The 22,826-nt window shown below is 39.8% G+C and overlaps 1 protein-coding gene across 1 annotated transcript; it reads right to left on the minus strand.

Annotated features, from left to right (window-relative positions):
* Window positions 1-1,787: 1,787 nt before the first annotated feature.
* LOC5564809 (cytochrome c-type heme lyase) lies at window positions 1,788-13,974 on the minus strand. Its single transcript, XM_001649107.2, has 3 exons — window positions 13,790-13,974; window positions 13,189-13,439; window positions 1,788-2,605 (listed from the first exon to the last, which is right to left on the minus strand). The coding sequence occupies exons 2-3, from the start codon at window positions 13,435-13,437 to the stop codon at window positions 2,012-2,014; spliced, it is 843 nt and encodes a 280-aa protein (XP_001649157.2). The 5' UTR covers window positions 13,438-13,439; window positions 13,790-13,974; the 3' UTR covers window positions 1,788-2,011.
* Between the last annotated feature and the right edge of the window lie 8,852 nt (window positions 13,975-22,826).

Raw genomic sequence — 22,826 nt, forward strand, 5'->3', positions numbered from 1 at the left:
TTAGTTGGCATGACTGACAGCTGGTGAAAATGCTCAAGATGGTTCTATCTCGTTAGGTCGAATGCCGTTAGACCGAAAGGGTCATTAGGCCGAAAATGGCCGATAGTTCTAATGAACCGTAAGGTCGAATGGGTAAATAACAGGGATAGGTCAGGATAATTTGCATTACCAAGAAGCCGCCGGATGAATTTTCAGGTCGAATGGATTGTTAGTTGTTAGATCAGGATAATTTGCATTCGTGCTTATTCTGCGCGGCGTGTGAGGTGACACGAGTCGAATGAGGTGACAATTGTCGACTCGCTCCCATTTGACTAACATTAGTCGTCTCACGTCACTCACGGTGAGAGTCTCGACTCACACGCCGCGCAGAATAAGCTCAATTATACAGAAGTCCACATTAACGGCTGTGAAATATAACTAGAAAGAACAGCCTTTGATTAAAAGAAGGAAAAAAACACTGCTGAATGTATTAGCCGTTTGAAACATTCGTAAATCGTAGTAACGGTGTCCTCCAAGCTTCTTCTGACTTCCGAGTTCCTACAGCTCTCCTGACCTCGCCTTCTGATCAATAAGAACCCGCCACTAGCCTTGACCGCATCTTTATCTCCGACTCTTGGATCCGCTTCAGCCACCTCCCGTCCAGGTTCAACACCCTCGTTCTACCTCTTCGTCCAGGTCCTGTCACCTCGTCTAGGTGCATGCTCGTGGTCCCTCACCGAAGTCACTTCATACTATTCTAAAAGAGTTTCATTGGATATTGGTTTCCTTGAAAAATGAAGATTAGAAGTATGTCCTTTCAATAACTGACAACGAAATGTATGATTGCGAGCAATTTATCCACCCCATTTTGCTTAATGGAGGGAATTTGATCAAATTAAATGTTTTTCACAATTATGCCAAACGGCCATTATGCCAAACGACCGTTATGCCAAATGGCATTATGCCAAACAGCTATTATGCCAAACGAATGTATGCCGAACGGCATTATGCCATATGGCATTATGCCAAACGGGGTAGACCCAGAAAAGGAATGGGCTATTATCTCGATGCGTGGAAAATTTCTTCTCAGAAATGATCCAGAAATTCACATTTTTCTGATCGCAGTACGAAGTTGAGAAGAAATGTCATTTCAAATGGGGCTCTCATTTCTGGGGAAGTTTGTTGACCCATTCAGTCAAGGAATTTCTTTGTTTTTCTCGAGCGGAACAGCATAAATGGCTTAAGAGATTCTGATGCACAAGAAAATCAGATTGATGCGATCGTTTCCCATGACACCATCTGCACAGTTGTTGCTCCTCACAACCCAGTGGAAATGAGATGATGCACATAGTTGTGCTTCCTCTAGTATATACTTCACATTGAAGTGATTTTAATTTGATTCACTCCATATTTAAATGATTAGTTAATGTCTGATACACTTCAATCAGGTCTGAAACTCTTCAAGTAATTCAGATCTAGTTCATTTTATATTCAAGTGATTGATGTCTGATTCACAGGGCTGGTAGTGATTAAGTGCCTTTAAAGTAAGAACTTTAGAGAGCTTATTCTTGAAAACAAAGACCGGACAAAAACAAAAATGAAGTTCGTAGATACAAGTCAATTTGAACAAATTGAGATGTAAAATTGTGAAAAATAATGGAATCGTTCTGGAGTGGTAGGCTTCGATCCCACGACTCCCAATTAGGATATCGTTCATCAATGCAGTCGAACTATCGTCCGTAAATCGAAATACAGTGCCAGAAAGGATTATTGTGATACTCACCAGGCTTATTGAAAACTCTTACCAGTAAATTCCAGTATCTCAGTTAACGTTTGGGATGCGTTTTCGTTTAACACATGTGTTTATTGGAGTAGCGCAGTAGCGAGTCGCTACTGTTGACCGCTCGGTTCATAATTGAGAAATGGCTCTATGCATGGTTCATAGTATGGGGGGTTGCTTGTCAACTATCACGGCTGTTAAAATCTATTGGGCTCCGCTTCGTCGTCTTGTGTGGCTTCTTCCGCCTGCTGTTTAGTTACTCAGTTGCTTGACCTTACTCTCCAACTGGAACTTCCAGCGCATGTAGCAAACCTTCATCCGGTCCCAAACGTTTTCCGGCGAATCCATCGCAGGTCTGACATCGAGCAGGGCGAATTTGTACTTATCGTCCACCATACCGCCATCGTAATAGTCAATTATGTACCGGACATCCTTACCACATCGGTCCACAATCCAGTCGTGCCTGTCGAAGGGCAGTTCGTAGCCAAGCCAGCTTCGCATGCGGGCCCTCGGACTGTACTCTGTCGCCTTACCGCCGAAACTCTTCAGCTTGGGATTACCACATTCCCGTGCGTGCAGTGCTTCCCATTTGAGCACTTCTTGCCACGCCTGCTCGTTGTTGGCGTTGTGAATCTTGATGATGTCGTCCATGTCTTTCGGCGCGATGTCGTCCTTTTGCCAGCGCCAACCCTTGCGGAGCATCGCATTCCAGAACATCTGCTGGCTGGGATAGACCCAGAATTCCTGCCGGCCGTCTTCCGTTACTTTGGGAATCGATGAAACCTGCCGGTCTTTTGGCAGCGGGAAAGGTTGGTCTGGTGCTGGATTCTGGTTCATCGGTGGCATCTGTTGGGCAGAATAGGAATCAATCAGTGAAGACGAAGCAACCCGATGCAACCGTTATTCAAGTCGCAGTAGCCTACACTTTTTACGTTTCATTTTCATTGTGTCATTCCAAACTCAAACCTCAAAGAATAAAGACGTGTTTTTCCAAAACTTGAACCTAAACTTATAAAAATCAGAAATGTACTTTTTTTTTGTATGGTATTCAGTTGGAGCTGCCTGACAGCTTAATTTGTCAAGGCTGAACCCTCGGTCTGGCTTTTGCCAAGTTTCTCCTCTACCACGACCAATACTCAGACGGACTATGACGGGTATGATGCCCACATGAACACTGTTGTGACGTGGCAGTTTTTGAAAAATACACATATTCTTATGTTTCTGAGAAAAGGAGCTCCATCAGGATTTGTTTGAAATAGTAGTCGAAACGGTTTTGAATAATTTGTCATTTAAGTGCTATTCTGATTACGTAACATTAGAGTCTTAAATGTCAATTGTCGTCAAGTCTTAGCAAAATTAGGCTGTTTAGTAGTAGTTCTAGTTGATTTCGTTTTTTGTTGTTAAAAGTATTTATTGGTTATTACGTTCATATATCCTTAAAGTAAAAAGTCACTTTCCTTGTCTGTTCAACAATTTCTCGAAACTAGAAAGTGTACCCTAGTGATCGATCTCAGCGTCTTATTTTCCATAGTCATTATTGTAGTGAATATTTAAGAGTAAAGTTACCTTAGGCTTCTATTACAGTCTCATACAAGATTCACTTTTCGGTGGCAAATGCTATGCTTCACAACGCCTACTTTTTGCTTGTAAATTTTGCGATAATGAAGCTGGAATTAGATTTCTAATACCATTGTTACTAATGAGGTATTCATTATTATGGTACTGTAAAAACCATATTAAAATAATATTGTCGCCACTTATTTCTACTCAGTGAATCTATTAGTCATTTTCCTCAGAGTAATATTCCCTACGTCGTATATGATAACGATGTGTCTAGCTAGCTAATAGTAAGAGTGGCTACGGATCATTCTGATTAGCAAAATGTAAACTGATCGTCACTAATAGTATCAATGTCCACTTCGAAAAGAATAGTTATTTGAAAAGGGCATCAATTCTATCAACGACGCAGAATGTCCGTTGGATCACATGCCAGATATTATTGCGTCTATGCCATATTAATTATAACGCGGCTTTAAGCAAAAAATGCCAAAATGTGATACCACCACTACAGGTTACGCCTTTGGTTTCCATCATATGGGCTGAAGGATTATGCCCTCCCATCGCGGCAAGGTAGCATAACCAAGAGGAAGGATGATTCAACGACATTTTGAATTCAAATTAAACTGTTTGAGGTTTCTTGAATTTAAAATATCTTCCAGACTTCTTCCGGTTATGGTCCTCTTGCTGGGCAGGTTATCGGCCAGAGCAATTAAATAAAACGTCTAGCTTGACTGATTACTAGCAGTGGAATGAACATTTTATTCTATCTTAGCAACTAATAACAATTACATAGGGACGCGTATTACTGTGCTACTACGATCGAGACAAAAGCAATAGCCAAACTTTATTTTTTACATCCATAATCTCATAAGATTTTCGTAGTAGCATTTCATATTATCATGAATATGTGAAGTATGAAACAACATTTTCGCACGGTTTTCACGGTGGTGGCTAGTTAAAGCACACTTTATGAGGTCCTAAAGTAATCGGGAACAAAACCGGTTTTTAAGCTCCAATGAAAGGTGGCTCATATCACCCCGTATGACCATACTGCCCCGCCTTCCCCTATACTAAAATCGAGATTTCTCGCGTAACTTTTCAAAACGGCCTATCTAACAATTCACACATTTCGAGTAAATCGAGCTTGAAGGTTGTGAAAATATATTTTGAAACTGTATCAAAATGAAACAATTTTTCCTTACTGTGTTGCTTGTAGAGGGAAGCAGTGTAATAAAGTTCAACGTAAGAAATGAAATTTTGTCAATTTATTTGGAAATTACACTGAAATCTATAAAAACATCAGATAGGACGTTTTGACCAAAAATATGTACATAGGATAAATCACATAGGTCGTTCTGTTTCAACAATTGTTACATTGGACATTCACTTCAGTCATTTTGTTTTAGTTATAGTAGCATCGGACATTTTGATTTGAGCACACAGCAAGCATGTTTTATTTCATTTTGTATCCACGTGCGTTGAACTGCTTCAACATTCAAGTTGAACTGCTCATTTTGTTGCAGGCACCAGCTGTGCTTTGTTTTGATTCATTTGAAGAAGGGACGAATGACCTTCGGGTTAAAGTCCCTCACAAACAACAACAATTTGATTCATTCAATGCCACGCCGTCACTTTTTTCTCTCCGTCTATGTGTCCTATGTAACAACAGAAGGAGGGGAAACGTTGAGCTGTACATGGGACTTTTTGCTTTCTCGCTGTTTCTCTCTCAATCTTCCCCCTCGTTTTAATGCTGGTTTCGCCCACACTTGTTCGTGTGTGAGTTACCCACTGCACGACGGGTGGTGACGACTGTGTTGCATTCGGCACCAGCCGTCGGCGCAAACAAGAAATAGCGGTGGGAAATGATGACGATGACGGCGCCGTCGATTGTGTTGTAGGAAACCAATGCCAAACAAATATATACAGCTTTTCCGCTCTTCGGTGAATGATTGCTCTGCAAATCTATGTGCGCAAGTCGCGCATGCACGTTGCTCGTGTTGCTGCCGTGCCAAAATACAGTTCTGTGTACCTTGTTCTCTTTTTGTTATTTATTTGAGCTTATTCAATATTGCGAGGCAGAGCGACTCTGAAAATATGGACATTTTGTTGCGGTGTGCTAATCGGAGACACCAGCTGTGCTTTGTTTTGATTCATTCAATCCCACGACGTTACTTCTTCCCTCCGTCTATGTGTCCTATGTAACAACAGAAGGAGGGGAAACGTTGAGCTGTATGTAGGACATTTTGCTCACTGATTCTCCCTCAATTTCCAAACCCCCCCCCCCCCCCCCCCCCCCCCCCCGTTTTTATGACGGTTTCGCCAACATGATCATGTGTGAGTTTCCCACTGCGTGACGTGGTGATGGTGACGGCTGTGTTGCAATCAGCACCAGCCGTCGGTTGAAACAAGAAATTGCGGTGGGGAATGATGACGATGCCGACGTCGTCCATCTTGTTGTAGGAACTTGAGAAAGGAGCCCACGCCTAACAAATACATACAGCTTCTCCTCCCTTCGGTGATTGATCGCTCTGAAAATATGTGTGAGCAAGTCGCGCATGTACGTTGCTGCCGGGAAGCATATTTATATGCTTGATCGATCATGCATCTGAATCAGATTGATACAATGACATCATGATGCTCAATCTTTTGCTCAATATCATTCCCCTATATGCACGCAATGCGCTAATAATATGAAAAGAGAAGTTGCAGCAGATCCAATCCAGCGAAACGGTAAAACATGGTTTGGCAAAAAGACCAAAATACAGTTTTGTGTAACTCATTCTCTTTTTGTCACTTGAGCGTTTTCAATTTTGCGAGGCAGTGCGACTCTGAAAATATCGACTGAAATGATTGTGAAGCATTTATTATGGCATTCTATACATCTAAGTAGCGTCTCAGACACGCTTCTACAAATCATTCTACCTTTTAAACTCCAATCCAAAGCTTTATTCAGGAATGTCCAATGTAACATTAGAATCGTGTTTATTCATAAATGTTACTTAGGACACGTGGTTGGTTCTCTGATCAAAGGTCCAATGTAACAATTGAATAAAAGTGATGCAGTTTTGAACATTGGTCATTTTGTTAAGCTTTTAATAGATTAATTTATTGTTAATATATCAGAACGAGTGTTCTAGTGTGCTGCTAAGTGGTGCAACGCAAATGATTTGCAATGATAATCTCGATTTGTTTACATTTGTTACTTAGGACGTTTTGAAAAGTTACGCGAGATTTCTTTAAAATTTGGTTTAATTTTTTGCATGAGCGGTTATTGGAACGCACAAAAATACCAACTGATCCAATAGCCGTTCACAGGGTTTTATGGTTTTGATATAAAGAATTATTTTATCAAATTAAAGTAATGTCAGACGATTTCATTTGAAAGTTGTTCATGTTGTTAGAAGATATCCGTACGAAAAAGATTGCATTTTTACACTAATTGCACTAGTGAGCGATAATAGTGGCATGAGCGGCTACTGGTGCACTGATGGTAGTTGCTTCCAAAAATATATCTTTTACATTAGATTGTAAATTAGTCAAAATATCAAATAGTCAAATTTCTTACTGAACTCCTAAATAAAATTTAAGAATTAGTTCTATAGTTTTTGTCGTTTTCTTTGAAAAATGTTTGATTTGAATTTTTTAGTCTTCGGATTTGTGTCGATAAAATAGTTTGGAAATTCTTTTTGCTCAACCCTTAGTAATGCTTTTTATATGAATATTTTGAAAATTTGTGTGAACTGTAACATGTTAATTTCGCATCCCTATTAGCGAAATTTGTGAATGAGGCCTGTTTTTCCTCACTATTCTTGACACATTGACTTCCAAATCTGTAACAATTGAAACCGAACACGTTATTACAAAAGCGCCTAGTCAGTGTTGATAGACTTACACTCAAATATCAATCAATACGCTCTCCCGTGAGAGCGAACTCATTAGCGATCTGCTTCGTAAATCTCACGCTTCAGATTTTGATGCAAAATCACTCAATCAACTCAAACCGTAAAAAATGATTTAGTCGCAAAACCCGTCATAAACTTGTGAACCCGAATGTTGTTGTTTACGTTAGAAAGTATGACTTTAATTTTACCAGACTAACAAAAAACTATTGCTGTGTGAGAGTAAACTGTGGAAATACGAGACAATGAGTCAAAAAGGTAAGTCAACTCATCCATGATTTTTTGACTGCTGAGTTGCGTGATTGACAACTCACGCATGAAAAATATCAAGCGTGAGTTATGAGAAATTGAGTTTTTCACAACACTGCGTCTAGTTTGATTTTGTGCTCATTACTTACTGTACAAAAGGAGTGAAACAATCTTGTTCCTATGGATACCACAGCAAACCATGCTTACTGCGATCCAACTCATATTTGAAATTCGAATTTGCATTAAGGTGCTATACTGCCCATAAACGCATAATTGTCCCATGTGAATAGGAAATCCAGCAAACATGGGACTGACATGCATTTATGGGCAGTATAATTTATTATGGTTGGTTGGCTGAATATTATGGGATGGTAATATCTCTAATGTCGTTTTCGTTTTTAGGAACTGGGTCGGTGATCAACACATAAACAAACAAACGTCAAGCAAATTGTAGTCCGGTCGAACCTGAATCGGGTTGGGGTTGAAACTGTGATTCAGAACGGGTTGCGCCAGTTCCAACCTAGGTTCAAAAACGAATTCGACATAAGAGAGAACGTAGTCTTGAAAATGCCGTGGAGTTTTGACGGTTCTCGTTGGTCTCGATGGTAGGACGAACTTCAGCCGCAATCGGTACTGGTTGCTCTCTGGGTGGCTCTGCATTTGATGTCATTCCAAAATCGCCCCACAATACAGACAACGGTAATTCAATTTCCGCTCTTTCTTGCTTTGCAGATTAGTTCATCCGAAGTTAGTCGACGTGCGATCGAATTAACCGCTTCCGCTGCATCGAGGAGTACATTGTAATGTACGTTCCCAATTGCCTCGATTACAACTCCGGACTGCCACCTTCAGCTCTAGTTATTTTTATGAACCTTCGCAAAGGCGGTTGCTCCTGCTGCGAATTTTCGTGATTGAGAAGGCTTGTTTGGTACTGGTGCTTGTGGAGGCGCTGATGAAGGCTTGAGCAGATCTAGTGTTGTACGCATTCGTCTGCCATTCAGTACTTCCGAAGGGGATTTACCGTCGAGCAGATTGGATGGAGTTGATCGATACACCTGCAGAAATGTTTGAAGAGCTGCAGATGCTTGTGGGCTTCGTGGCCGTGTGGTTAGTGTTACCAAGCATTTAGCCGCATCGAGTCAAGAGGTGTGGGTTCGATTCCCGCTTCAGTCCGGAAAACTTTTCATCAGGAATGTATTTCGACTGTGCCACTGGGCGTTGCATGCTAGTCCGTTGTCTAGTGTGGTGCTCCCTTCAAAGGGCAAATCGTCCACTGGAAGCATTAACGTATAGTGTCTTAAAGATGCTGATAATCCTTCTCCCTCTCGGATTTTGCGAAGAGTGTGGACGAACCTTTCCGCTTGTCCATTCGACTGGAGATAAAACGGTGCGGTGCGGAAATGTATGATGCCCAGATTTTCGCAGAATGTACGAAAATCGTATCCAGTGAACTGTGTTCCGTTATCGGACAAAATCACCGAACCTGGCGAAGCTCTCTTGGAGGAAACCAATCGTAGCAGATGCTGTGGTCGATTTTGTCCGGAAAATTTCCGGCCATTTTGAGAACGAGTCGACGACTACCAGATAGTCGATTCTGTTGATCGGTCCGGCATAGTCGACATGGATGCGTTCCCATGGTCCTGCGCTCTGCGACGGTTGTGGTTCTGCTTGTGGTGGTCATTTTTGTGCATTTGCACAACTGGAGCAGCGTCGAACGTACTTGCCGATGTCGTCGTCGATGTTCAGCCAATAGATGGTGCTCCGAGGGATGACTTTTACTCGCTCGATACCAGGATGATATCGATGTAGCTGCTTTAGAAGCTTTTTCCGGAAACACTCCGGTATTATCAGTCGGTCCATCATCATCACAAACCCTTGAAGTAGCGACAATGAATCGCGCCGGTTGAAGAATGATTGTAGCGCCGAATCTTGAATTGACTTGCAGTTGCTTGGCCAGCCAGTTTTGATAAACTGGTTGAGTTTCTGCATTGTTGGGTCATCCGATGTAGCTTGCTTCACCATTTGAAACGTGACTGGTAGTTGCTCGAAAGTGTTATCCAAAACGTATTGCAGATCGGCCTCGACGTTGATTTGTGCTACGACGAATTCTTCCTCAGCACGCTCGTGATTGCTGATGAGGCGCGATAGTACATCGGCGTAGCCAAAATTATTTGTGGACACGAACTCAATTTCGAATCCGAGCAGAGTGAGTGCCCATCGTTTCAGCCGGTTGGCCGTGTGAATGAGAATTCTTTTCTTCGATCCGAATACTTTCACGAGTGGCTGATGGTCAGTCTGCAACTTGAACCTTTGTCCCAACAGCATGCGGTGAAACTTGGTGACAGCAAAGACCAGAGCGAGCGCCTCTTTTTCGATTTGCTCGTAGTTTTGTTCGGCCAACGATAGTGTTTTGGAGGCATGCGCAATTGCCTTGATTCGACCGTGGAAGCAATGCATGATTACCGCTCCTATGCCCGTTTTGGATGCATCACCGGCCACGATGATCTCGAGCGAGGGGTCGTAGTGGGTGAGGAGTAGATCCGTCTGAAGAACGTGCTTGATGTCGGTGAAAGCTTGTTGGCATTCGACAGTCCAAACGAACTTTGCTTCTTTCTTCAGTAATGGATTACCTCTTGTCCATAGTTGATCAGCAGAAGTTTTCTCGTTTCATTTTGTATGGGCAAAGGCATCTAACTTTAAATTTCTCGTAAATGAAAGCTTTAATCAAAAAAATATTTGGTAGGCGTGATTTTCATTATCATCACGTACAACCGGTACCAAATATTTTTTCGAAAATGGTTCGCAATTTTGAGAAATAATTCGTTAGATGCTTTTCGCCATACAAATATTGTTCGCATTACCTTTAAGCGATTTTTCGTGCATAGACACTAGCGCATGTGCGTTACTATGTGGCGAGTAGCGATTCAAGCCATGCAAGTAACCCATTGATCCAGCGACCTTCGAAGCTGATGCATTTCACGGATGAATTTTCCGTAAAAAGTTACCGCTCCCAGGAATGACCGCAGGGTGGAGACATCAGTTGGACGTTGCAACGACGAAATGGCAACTGTTTTCTCCGGATCAGTGCCCCAAGTACTTGATTTCCTGCTGGTAGAAATGTCATTTTTCTAGTTTCAGGTGAAACCCATATTCCTGCAAACGGTCGAAGAGGATGCAGAGCGTTTGATACTGTTGCTCTTTGCTGAATACTATGAAGACATCCAGGAATACTTCGACGCCAGGAATTAGAGCAATAATGGCATGCATCAGTTGCTTAAACGCGCCGGAGTTTGACTTGGCACCAGGAGCCAGCCTGTTGAAGTTGAATAGTCCCCGATGTGTGTTAATGGTGAGCAGTCGCTTTGATGCGTCATCGACTTCTACCTATAAGTAGGCATCCGATAGGTCGATGATACTGAACACCTTGCTACCAACCAACTTGAAGAATATGTCTTCCGGCGTTGGAAGAGGATAGTTGTGCGCTTCCAGCATGGCATTCAACCCGGTCGAATAGTCGGCACAAATTCGAATTTTACCACCAGGCTTCCGCAACGATTGGTGCTGCCCAGTCGGAGTACTCTACGGGTGAGATGATACCCAACTGATGCAGACGATTGAGCTCTGCGTCGACCAATGGAATGGCGTTGTACGGTACAGGGCGTTTGGGTCGGAACACGGGCCAGGCATCTGGTTTCAGGTGAAGGCTGACTTGGGCTTTCTGGCAGTGTCCAAGAGTATCCTGAGAAACTTTGGGGAACCGCATGAGGAAGTGCTTTCCAGAAAAGGAATTTGAATTGGAAGAATTCACCTGATTGACGAACGATGACAATGGTTTCGTTCACATGTCGAAGAGGACCATCCATTCCGACCCGAATAAATTGAGTCCTTTGACTGACGTGACACGACACAGGCCAGGCTTGACGATGTTGTTAATTCCAAGAAGGCAGGTGAATTCCCACAGCAGTGGAAGAGGGTTTCTGGATGCAGAGTGCTTCATAGGTTGATGACTTGAGTGCAGGTGATCCAATATTTCTCCACGTTTCTTCACTGATTATGGTGATTGGTGATCCGCTATCAAGCTGCAGCGTGGCTTGACGACCGTTTAGCGTTGTTATGACGTACAGGTTGAGTGTACCGGTGTGACTAACTGTGTGAACGACGTTAGCTTGGTACTTGGTCTTCTTGTGTTGATTCTTAACTTTTCTCTGGTTTGGATGACCACCAGTAGGCGCGCTTGATGGCTTGGTGAAGCAAGTGCAGTACCCCTACTTGTGTCCTACAAGGATTTGCACAGATGGCTGCTGTATGTGCAATCCTTGACGAAGTGCATTTGCCAGCATGGCGTCTTCGGGGATTTGACTTCCGGCTTGAACGAAGGTTTGGAAACGTCTGTTGGTCTCTTCTTCTCGCAGATGGCCTGCACTGTTGCTTTGGAGCTGGTAAGATGCTCAATCAAATTGTTGTTCAGGTTAACGAGCTGCTGGAACTCGTCGATGAGAGTTTGAGGAGTCACTGGCGCATCTGGTCTCTCGTTCTCCATCCGGTAGAGCAATCTCGTCCGAATATCCGCATGATTGGTTGCCTTCAGTCCGGTGACGAACACCAGACATTTGAATTGGTCGTTTGTCAGGTTCGCAAAATCGAAGTCTTTACACCCTCGGTTGACCCTTCCGTCATACGTGATGACGTCATTGCCTTCACTTTTCGTCAGTTGAAGGCACTGGAACCGACGACAGAAAAGTGAGGTTTGCTCGCCGAAAATCTTTTTCAGCGTTTCCACCGTGTCGTTGAACGTGATCTCCCTCGGTATTCGTGAGAGGATGTAATTTAAATACCGACTGTAAGATGTGGTTAGTTTTCGCAGCAACAGCCGTACTTTGGCTGCGTCGTCCAAATGGCGTGCGTCGCTCTCGAAAAGATCCGTGTACCGAGCGAACCACTTCTCAAACGTGATGCCGTTCTCTGGGTTGAAAAGGAACTCGCTGATGTTTGAGGAAAGCGCTTCCAGGGTCTGCTCCGAATTCGGCTGATTGGGAGCTGCAATCCGCTGCAGAAGTGTGGTGATCTGGAAAATCGCCGTTTGGATGTCTCTGATCGGTAGCTCAACACGTGATGCGGCTGGTTCTCCTGATGCTTGCGCCATTGTCGAAGTTTCGGCTTTGCAATTTGCTTCGATTTTCAATTTTCACTAAAACTCGTCGCCAAAATTTGTTACAACACGTTTTTACAAAAGCGTCTAGTTTTATTTCGTGCTCATTACTAACTGTATTACCTTCCAATGTAATATCTGTACGTTTCCTTGACCCGTTATAATAAAGTTCAAATTACAAATTAAATTGAACTGTACAAAAGGAGTGAAAAAATCTTGTTTCTATGGATATCTGCTGTGATAACCTTGTATTGTAACCATGCTTACTGCGATCCAACATATTTGAAATTCAAATTTGCATGAAGTGCTATAATTTATTATGGTTTATTGTAGTACTGGAGGAATATTATGGGATGCAAATAAAATCGGATATATTTTTCGAGTTTGAGAAGCTAATTCAGACAAGTTTATCATCCGATCATGAAAATAGGGACATTAACCACCATTTTTCTTCAAAAGTGACTGCAGAAACTTTTATTTCCGAGGTCGAAATTAGTGACCAAGTCACTAAAAAGTGACTCGCGACCAGCCCTGGGCTTTTTGCACTTGGCGCCCTTACTCTAATGACTTACCATGTTCAGAGGATTGATGTCGGAATCATCGTGTTTGACGGGACACTCCGAGACCAGGATGGGCTTTTCCTTGATGGCCTGTTCCTTGTTGTGCATCGGACACTCTGGTGGTGGATTTGCTCCTCCTCCACTTGCCATCTTGACTTCTCCCACGGGGGGATGTCCCTTGGGCAGTGTCGGGGCTTCTGCAGCTTCGGCATGTACGATGTTTGTGGCCATCAGTTCAGCTGCCGAAACGGTGTTCCCCATGGCTAAAAAGATCCGGAACAAAAAATACGGTCACACCATTAAGGCTCAAGACACCATCATTCAATCATCAAAAAATAAAAACCAGTATTTTCGTTCAAATTTGGAGAAATCCTTATGAAAATCTATCATCGCATTACAGATAGACAGTGCAATGCAATGATAGATTATCTTGAGCATTGCTTCAACTTTGAGCGAAAAAACTGGTTTTGAAAATTTGTAAAACGATGATGGTTATTTTCCTCTTAAGCAAAAACGGAGGAATTTTCCCGAATGGGAATGTTACATAATTTTGTTTCCCATTTTCCACCGCTAAGACGCGATTATTCTTAAATCGCCGGATGTAAAAGCTTACCTGCTGTTGAGGGATCGAAAAGGCGATCGCTAACGGAGGATTTTCGTCACAGAAATTCTGGAATTTGTGGAAAATTTTGAAACTCCTGCGCCAAAACGACTTCACAAACAACACACCGTGCCGAACTCGATGTTTTTTTCCTACACAGACAGCTGCCTTCTGCGATTCGCTCTCTCGTAGTCGCATGCGTGCGGTGCGACCTGCTGATGAGGGATGCAGTGTTGCCGAATCTAACACAACTGCATTGAAATCGGTCAAACTGTAACGCAGATTCATGGTCAACCATCGGCATAATTTCATACTTTTCACAACTACGAATATTTCTGTATTGACTATCTTTATAAACTCGTATCGTTTTTTAACAATATTATCAATATTATCATTGTAAAAAGTTAATAAATTTTATTCATCATCGTGTCTGCATGTGATAAGAATGCGTACATTAAGGCAACACTGGATTAAGGCCGCGGCGGGTGGAGATTGACAGTTCTCTCTCGCGCACGTGCTCCCTCTTTGAACTGACAGCACAACAACTTACAGCATTGAAGTGCCAGTGGGGTGAGGGGCTTATTTTTTTTTATGAAATCAGGCATGCACGGAAAGAACCCCGAGTAAAAATTTCCAATTTACGTTAAGGCGAAGTAGGCCGTCATTGAAATTTGAACGCGTCCTTGATGATTGTTGCTAATTCATCTCACAATTTCGAATCAAAGAAAATCAGTTGGTTTTGCACTGAAACAGTTGAAAAAGTATCAGCATACTTTATGCATGTTAGCGCGTACAGTAATACCCCAACTAACATTCACTCATTTAACAAACACCATAATGGCAGTTTTATCCAGCATCATGTTTTATAACATTTTAATAATTTCCATTGCCAACCTTTGTTAAAGCATTGTTCACACAAATCTGGAGAAACTTTAAAACATGTCGTTGAATACCAACTTTATTTTTGGGCTTTAAAAACGTTTTACAAGCATTTTGTTCAGCTTTTATACGGCTGGTCTAAAAATAATTAAAGACTAATAAAAACAAAAAAATATTTTTCTAGGCACTTTATAAATGTAGTGTGCACTATTATTATGATAGTATAACAATCTTATTTAAAAATCGCCTTTATACTGGATTCGAACTCGAGACCTTCCAATCGTCAGCGGTATGCCTTGCCATCTGCGCCATCCTAGAATTGATGATTATACCCAGAGTTTATATACACAGAGTTGCGCGAAGAGACTTCTTTGAATGCCTGCTCTTCTTCGTCTTCGAAAACAGACCCTATCTGCTTTGCTGGGCTGCTCGATAGGTAGACGGTTTGACAGTTCGATAGGTAGATTTGGTTTCACTCTTCGCGCAACTCTTCATTCATAGACTCTGATTATACCGTCCAGTGCAAAATATAAACTTCTCATAGCTGAATATTGACCATGTTAGAGCTTCTATTCGACAACGTCTAATCAACACATGGTACGCTAATCTACAACTGAACAAGCATATTATTCAGCTGCTGTTTAGTGCTGATCCAAGCTGAGTTCAGTCGGCTATTTTAAGCGCACAGTGAGAAAATTTATGTCGATGTTGGTCAAAATAATGTTTATTTACACAAAGTAAAAACAGTCTGAAATGATTGATCTAATTTCATAATAAGTTTTAGTTTGTTCAAAACTGATTAATTAACTTAAATAATTTTATAAATTATAGTTTGATTATATTTTTATTTGTATTTTTCATAAACCTATTACATATGCATTGAAGTAAAAGTTCTCTGTATGAATATATTTGAATCATTTGAAGGGTTAGTCCTCTGAACCCACCTGAAAAGAAAATATTCGAATATCTTGATGTGATTTTTTTTTCGGAAATGGCCAAGTAAATCATTTTTCTTAGAGCGCAGTACTTCAAATTCTGTCAAAGAAATTTCCATTTTTCTTGTACGGAAAAACATCCCGAGCAGGCAAAAAAAGCTTAGCAATAGAAAATATAATATGGATAGCTAAAAGTGATATTAACTTGATAGATATATGATATAAAATATCTGGAAATGATATCTAAAATAAACTACTAGAACAAAATTGGCATGTCATATTTAGTTTCTGCAAGATTTTACCAATAGCTGCGAGCTATTCATTAGATCTGCGTACATCAAATTTTTCATAGGTTTAGAAGTTCCAGGAACAAAATTTTAATATTGTCTTCAGATATTTTATCTCTTATGTCAATCAAGTCAATATCACGCTTTGTTTGTCAGTACTTTGCTCCTGCTCGGAATACTTAGCTTAAATGTTTATTTTTGTTTTTCACAATAATTCTGCATTTCTGGAGACTGACCATGTTTATTTTCTGAACAGCTATTTCAAAAGTTTTAAGAAAGCATAATTCATGAGCTTTGAAATGCATTCGGAACTCAACACGAATTTCGGATATTTTGTCCATTTTATGAAATTTAGCTATAGTGTGATCGCTTTTACAAGGCTTATTTATTGCTGAACAATGTGTTTGTTAATCGTCATTTTGGCCTTTATTGGATCAACTGTTCTTATAATATACTGAAGCTGAATTAGGATTTTATAAGACACTTATTCAGCTCTTATTCATGCTTATGTTAAACATGTGGGAATAGCTGAAGTGCGACGCAAGTAAAACGTTAGTTCGTCTTCTGAATATCCTTTTATACATATACATTTGTTTAGTGGAATATTGGCTTTTTAATTGGGGGAAAAATGTCTTGTTCAGCTCATTTGTAGAACAATCTTGACTAGTCGAATGAGAATCTTTGGAAACGCTTAATAAGTGGCGATTCAACTTTTGTTCATTCTAATGCATAACGTTGAACATTGATCTAAGTTTGTGTTAAAAAAGCACCTTCTCAGCTCTTTATAGAGCAAATTTTTTATTCAGCTGCCATTACCATTATTGAACAATAATTAAACATGCATGCTTGTTTGTGGCTCTGAATTGTTAGTTGGGACATACCCGGATAAAAACGTATCATTCAGTGAATGGAATAAACCATTAAGGCGAAGTAGGCCGTCATTGAAATTTGTACGCGTCGTTGATGATTGTTGCTAATTCATCTGACAATTTCGAATCAAAGAAAAATCAGTTGGTTTTGCTCTGAAACAGTTGAAAAAGTATCAGCATACTTTATGCATTAGACTGGCCCTTAAACAAAAAAGTTGTAAAACTCAACGGGGCACCCCCTGGATATGAGCCTTAGGGTAAGAAAAACACTCTCTCAAAATTTCAACTCAATTGGTTGCTTCACCAGCTGGCGCATTCGATTTGAAGTTTGTATGGGATATTCGTCTTAAATATATTGGAAATTGATCCTATGTCACTGTTTCGTTCCGTATATTAATTGTTCGCGTTCAAATAAGCCCAGAATGACAAATACACTAGTTGATACCCTAATGAACATAATTGCAGAAGGTTGTAACTGGATTTAATCTCATTTTCATTACTCTTTCAGTTGTTGAAAGTAAGGCTTCGATCAGCACTCCCGTACAGTCACTTATATGCATGCGACATGTGCCTCAGCTCGCCCAGCGTCATAGGTGGCTATGATGCGCTTAATGGCTACCTCCAAGCTATGTTGAAGAAATACAAGCAGTATTGCATGATATACTTCAGATGGTTAAAACACCAACTTTATTAATTTTGATCATGGTACAATCTTCTACAATATTCTTCCCTATTACATCAAGTAGGGTTTTTGACATTCTGGGTCCACTTGAACGCGATCATTATTTTTCCTGAACCAAACAGTAGATGATATGCTATTGCTCATATGTTTGAGCTGAAAATCCCATATTAACTTCAATTCAATTGCGCCAGCTCATGGAATGACCAAATGAGCTGAATTTTTCAGAAAGGCTTCGTCTAACCCTAAGAAATAATCCTGGAGGGTGCCCCGTGGAATCATACAACTTTATTTTTCTCCCATACTGAGCTGGGCCAGTCTATTATGCATGTTAGCGCGTACAGCGATACATATTCAAGTCAATATAAACTATCAAGACTGAGTTTTATTACTTTGAAATACAAGCTGAAAAGTCATTAATGTTGCCAAAACGAATGACGGGCAACTTACCCCATTAAACATTTGACAGTTCAACAGCCGACTAAATTGGTTGAAAAATCGGTCGATTGTTGCACCGACGCTTATGGAACACGGTTAAAAACGAAAATACTAGTTAGTGTGTTATATATTACATTTATAATATAATCCTCTTTTAATCATTGTAATGATTTTAAAATATGCATTTTTTATACTTCGTCATGCATTTTTTTGTTCTATATTTTGCCGGGTATATCTGCTGGCTCACGCTACACTTGAGACTTGTGAAATCAAACTTGTTCTGTAATCGTACGTAATCCACGCCATCGCGCTGGAAAATATTATATCTTGCCAAATTTTCATTAAAATCTTCATTTTTTGTGTATTAACCTGTATTCTTAATGTTCATCGTGGCTGTAAAAATATTTGTGCTGAATCAGTAGCCAGGTTCCAAGTTCCAGGAAAACTGGTTCCGCCATGCCATCGGCTCTCTTCCAGCTTTCATCCAAAAAAGCTTTCTTCGGGGAAATTGCCACCGGAAGCGATATTGTATGCAAAGGTGAGCTCACTGGCTGCAAAGTTTATTGTGTTTATTCTTCAAAATATTACTATTTTACAGTGAACTTCATGGAGGTGGATGAATCCGGTGGCCTTGAGAAGCTGGAAAGATTGGCACTAAGAGGAACGGATTTCACTTGGAGCGAAACGACGGCACTACTGTCTGGAACAAGACCGCAATAACGACGGCAGCAATTTATTTTATGAAAATTGAAGGATAAAGCTTCATATTTGTTGTTGAATAAAGACAAAAATTTATTATTTTCAAAATTATCATTCATTATTTGTTTTGCTTTTTTCAGAACAAATCAAAATGGTAAATTTAAATCCGTTTAGAGGATTTTACGGATTAATGCATTACGTTAATAATTTTCGAATATACTTTCGCCGATATAAAATCTGATTATATTAGCAAATCATATTGCGCAAATATGCATCCCAATGAGTGAATGGACTGAATATAGTTTTAGTATGATATTTAATCATTTTAGTGTTTTTTATTTTCTGCGTGAAGATTAAGGCCGCACGGGACGTCATCATAATCACCCTATCCATTTGAAGAAGCAAATCTCAAGAACCACTCCATATATCGATGCGAAAAATGTATCACTATGATTTTATATATGTAGTGTACAACCTAATACATTTTCAGCTTCATCGGTTCACTAAAACTCGAGATTTGCTTCCACAAAGTTTTGATGATAATTGTTAGAGAGAGACAAAAGATAGGGAAAATAACACGGTCTCCCGTGTCCCCTTAACACAGGGATCAACCGAATATCACCCGATTTAATAGGGTGGGCCGACGTAATCCTACTAAATAGGTAGATAAATCAGTATTTAAAGTAAAATCCAAGAATATTGACCTACTAAACATCAAATTTCGTCGGTCAACCGATTTAATCTGGCGATTAGTCAGTTGATCGCTGTATTAAACTTCCATAAGCGTCGGTGCAACAATCGATCGACTTTTGTATTAATTTAGTCGGCTGTTGTGAACTGTCAAATGTTTCATGGGGTAGCCTTATACCACATTTTGGTTGGGGCAATAGGCCTTTTCATGTGACAAGTCCGTCTATGCATTTGTTTACATCGGTGGAGGACCGATGCATACACGAGGATGTCATTTTCATAGAATAACTGTCAAAGAGCTTCCCGATCAGCTATTTTTGAACGTCATGTGAATAGGCCTATAGAGGTAATAAACTATAGAGAAAGAAGGTCGCTGGCGTCGCTGTCGAAACATCTTTTGCAGGCGGAGATAGACGGGGCTATAAATGTCAACGCGAAAATGTATGTGTAGGAAGAATAATTAAATATAAATAAATAATAAAAAACAATACAAGTGAATCTCGATGAAAATTTAGTAGAGTGTAGATTCAGTGAGTAGGATTCTGCAACAGAAGATCCGATGCTTCGACGGCGGTTGAACTTTCTTGAACGTGTACGTAGAAGGCAGAGCAAGAGGGATAGAAAAATATGAATGAAAGAGAGAGACAAAAGGATGCGCTGGTGGATGGATGCTTAGAAGGACGCACGATTGACTTCAGTTTTGAAAAGGATGTGGTTAAGAGAATATGTGTGGTGCTATTGGAGTGAAAGTGAATGTTGAAAAAAAAAGAAAAAAATACGAATAAAAGTAGTGTTTATGTGAGAATTGTTTGTTTTAATTATTTACTTTATGGATTCCTACAATGGCGCAAACGGGTAGGTACGAATCTAAAGTACTGTTTGAGTTTATAGTTATGTGATGGGTCCTATCAAGGAGTGTTTGAATGGCTGCTGTTGGGCGGTTGGCTTTGTTTTCTCTGCATATTGATTAGGGGGGACGGAATGGCGTACAGTTTTTGCGCTTGCGGTAAAAGCTCTCTAACAGGAAGAAGTGAACATGTAGAGTGAAAGGAGAGGGAAGTTACTAGATTGATGGATTTCAGGTGTTTCAAGTGCATAATACGCATAAAGAACTTGATGTAACAGTATGCTTCTGGACCCCTTCTTTTGGCCACAAATGATTTATCGGTAAAGACAATGTTTAGCATGCAGAAAATGCAAGTGGATTTGCCCCTGTAGTTGTTTCTGGGCAGTTTGCCAGTTTGTTGATTGAAAGAACCGAGAAATGAACTTAAAAATAAAAGTCTATTGTCAAGTTGTTGCCTAGCGAGAGGGTACACGGAGAAATCACACTATCCAAAAACACGGTGTGCCAGAAACCGTTATTAACAGAAAAAAATGTCCATGAATTCGGCACCTACCATTCGAAAGATATAGTATTCAAGCATCTTCTCCGTTAATTTGAAAATATTCTAACGAGGGAATCGAAAGTTATAGGGATTTGAAGGTTTTAAGCTATTTTGCATGGGATATTCATATGCTTATAAATATTCCTTAACGGTGCATCATTATTAACTTGTAAAAGAGCCAAGTAACCATCAGCGTTGCATTAAGCATTCAAAACATGTGATATCCAAGCATCTTTCCTGTAAATTTGAAATCATTACGTCGAGAAAATCAGATGTTATAGTAATTTGTATATTTACCATTATATCTATGAAATCTAAATTAGAGCTTTTTTATGGCTTTTTTATATTAGTGCACAAATTTACAAATAAAAATGTCCATATGACTGACACTCGGCATTCAAAAGATGCATCTTCGCAGCTAGTTTGAGAATACTTTATCAAGAGACAACACAAGTAAAGTACTTTGAAGTTTTGGACCTATAATAAAGTAAATTTTGAGTATTAAATTACCACGTTCAATGTTTTTACCACTACTAATTGCAACAAATTCTTATCAATATGTTGATCAATGTGATTTAATAGCGTGATTGACTGCCTACTGTTGCTTCTCCGTTATTACAAGAGCAACTATACATGCAAAAGGAACCAACGGATGTTACTTAGGATTAGTCGCAGCACTCTCAGTGTGTAAGTAATGGAATTCTCATTCCTTGTACTAAGCAATACCGCGTCCTGCTGTGTCCTAATACATGTAAATTAGGGTTATGGAATAAATATTTAAGTGACACTATCTTTGAGGAAGCCGTTGGAATCCTCTGCACTTCCACGAGAAGTCAATTGATTCCCATTGATGGGAGTTTGGAAAATTGGAAGTGGTTATATTACAGATTCGTCTTGGTAAACAAAACGCTTAATCACAATAGTCCTAGGGATCATCACATCATTTTCACTGGTTAAACCCTATTATACCTCTCTTAAAACATAATGAAGTCATCAACATAATGAATAAAATAAAATAAAAAGTAATCCTTTTATATGCACGAAACATGACTGAATCAATATGACGATACCTTTGATGACAAACTATTCAAAGATTTCGCATGATAAAAATCATGCAGCATCAATCCAAAAAGTAATCTATCAGTATCTAAAGGAAAAGCCGACGCTGATTGTACCCAATAATTCTAGCAACTAAACAAAATATAAGGCTTGTTGTATTTACATATTTTGCAAAACATGAAACAGAATTAATTTCTACAATAAACTCCTGCTAACTATTATTTGAACAAACACATATATAAACGTATCCCCTTCGCTGTCATGAATGAAATGTGAACCATCATATTTAACTTATTTAAAACACTAGCATAAAACGATCTCACTAGTTGATAATCCAACCTCGACTGAGCACAGCCACTTTCAAATTGTTCAGGTTCACCAATATGCTTATTTGGGCCATAACGAAACACTGCCCCACAAAACGCGCAGAAATGAAACAAAATTCACAAAAACGAACCCATTTGCTTGTGATTTAACGAAACATTGCATTTCTTCAATGTAAGATATAAGTTGAATGCAAATCTGTTAAGTTAATTTGTAACGAAATTATTAAATGCGTGTTGCGAACACTATTTTAGACGATTAAAAAAAATAATCTAAAGGTGAAGGTGAATCGAAGCCAAAACTCAAATTTTCAAGAGCATAAATCTGGAGAACCAAACGCCCTTTTTAGCTGAAAACTTAAACGATTGGTCACTAGCTGGTGGTTACCAATCGATTAAGTTTTCAGCTCAATCGGGTGTTCGGTTCTCCAGATTTGTGCTTTTGAAAATTTCATTTCATCCTCACCTTAATGACTTCAAAACTTCAAAGTACTCTAGTTATGTTGTCTTTTGATAAAATAATCTCAAACTAACTGCGAAGATAATTGACTACCATATCTTTTGAATGCCGAGGGTCATTCCTACAGACATTTTCATTTGTAAATTACGTACACTTTCATAACAAAGGCGTATAAATCAGCCCTAATTTAGACTTCACAGAAATAATTATAAAAATACAAATCACTGTAACTTCAGATTTTTTCGACGTAATGATTTCAAATTTTCGGAGAAGGTGATTGGATATCACATGTTTCGAATGCTCAATATAAAGCTGGTGATAACTTGGCTGGTTTACAAGTTAA

The sequence above is a fragment of the Aedes aegypti genome, chromosome 1, assembly GCF_002204515.2.
Source record: "Aedes aegypti strain LVP_AGWG chromosome 1, AaegL5.0 Primary Assembly, whole genome shotgun sequence".
Taxonomy (NCBI): Eukaryota; Metazoa; Arthropoda; class Insecta; order Diptera; family Culicidae; genus Aedes; species Aedes aegypti.

Excerpts from the sequence above, each read along its gene's own strand:
- LOC5564809 (XM_001649107.2), bottom strand. The coding sequence starts at position 13,437 with ATGGGGAACACCGTTTCGGCAGCTGAACTGATGGCCACAAACATCGTA. Across the intron at positions 2,606-13,188 it reads ACATCAATCCTCTGAACATG|ATGCCACCGATGAACCAGAA; the intron begins GTAAGTCATTAG and ends TCTGCCCAACAG.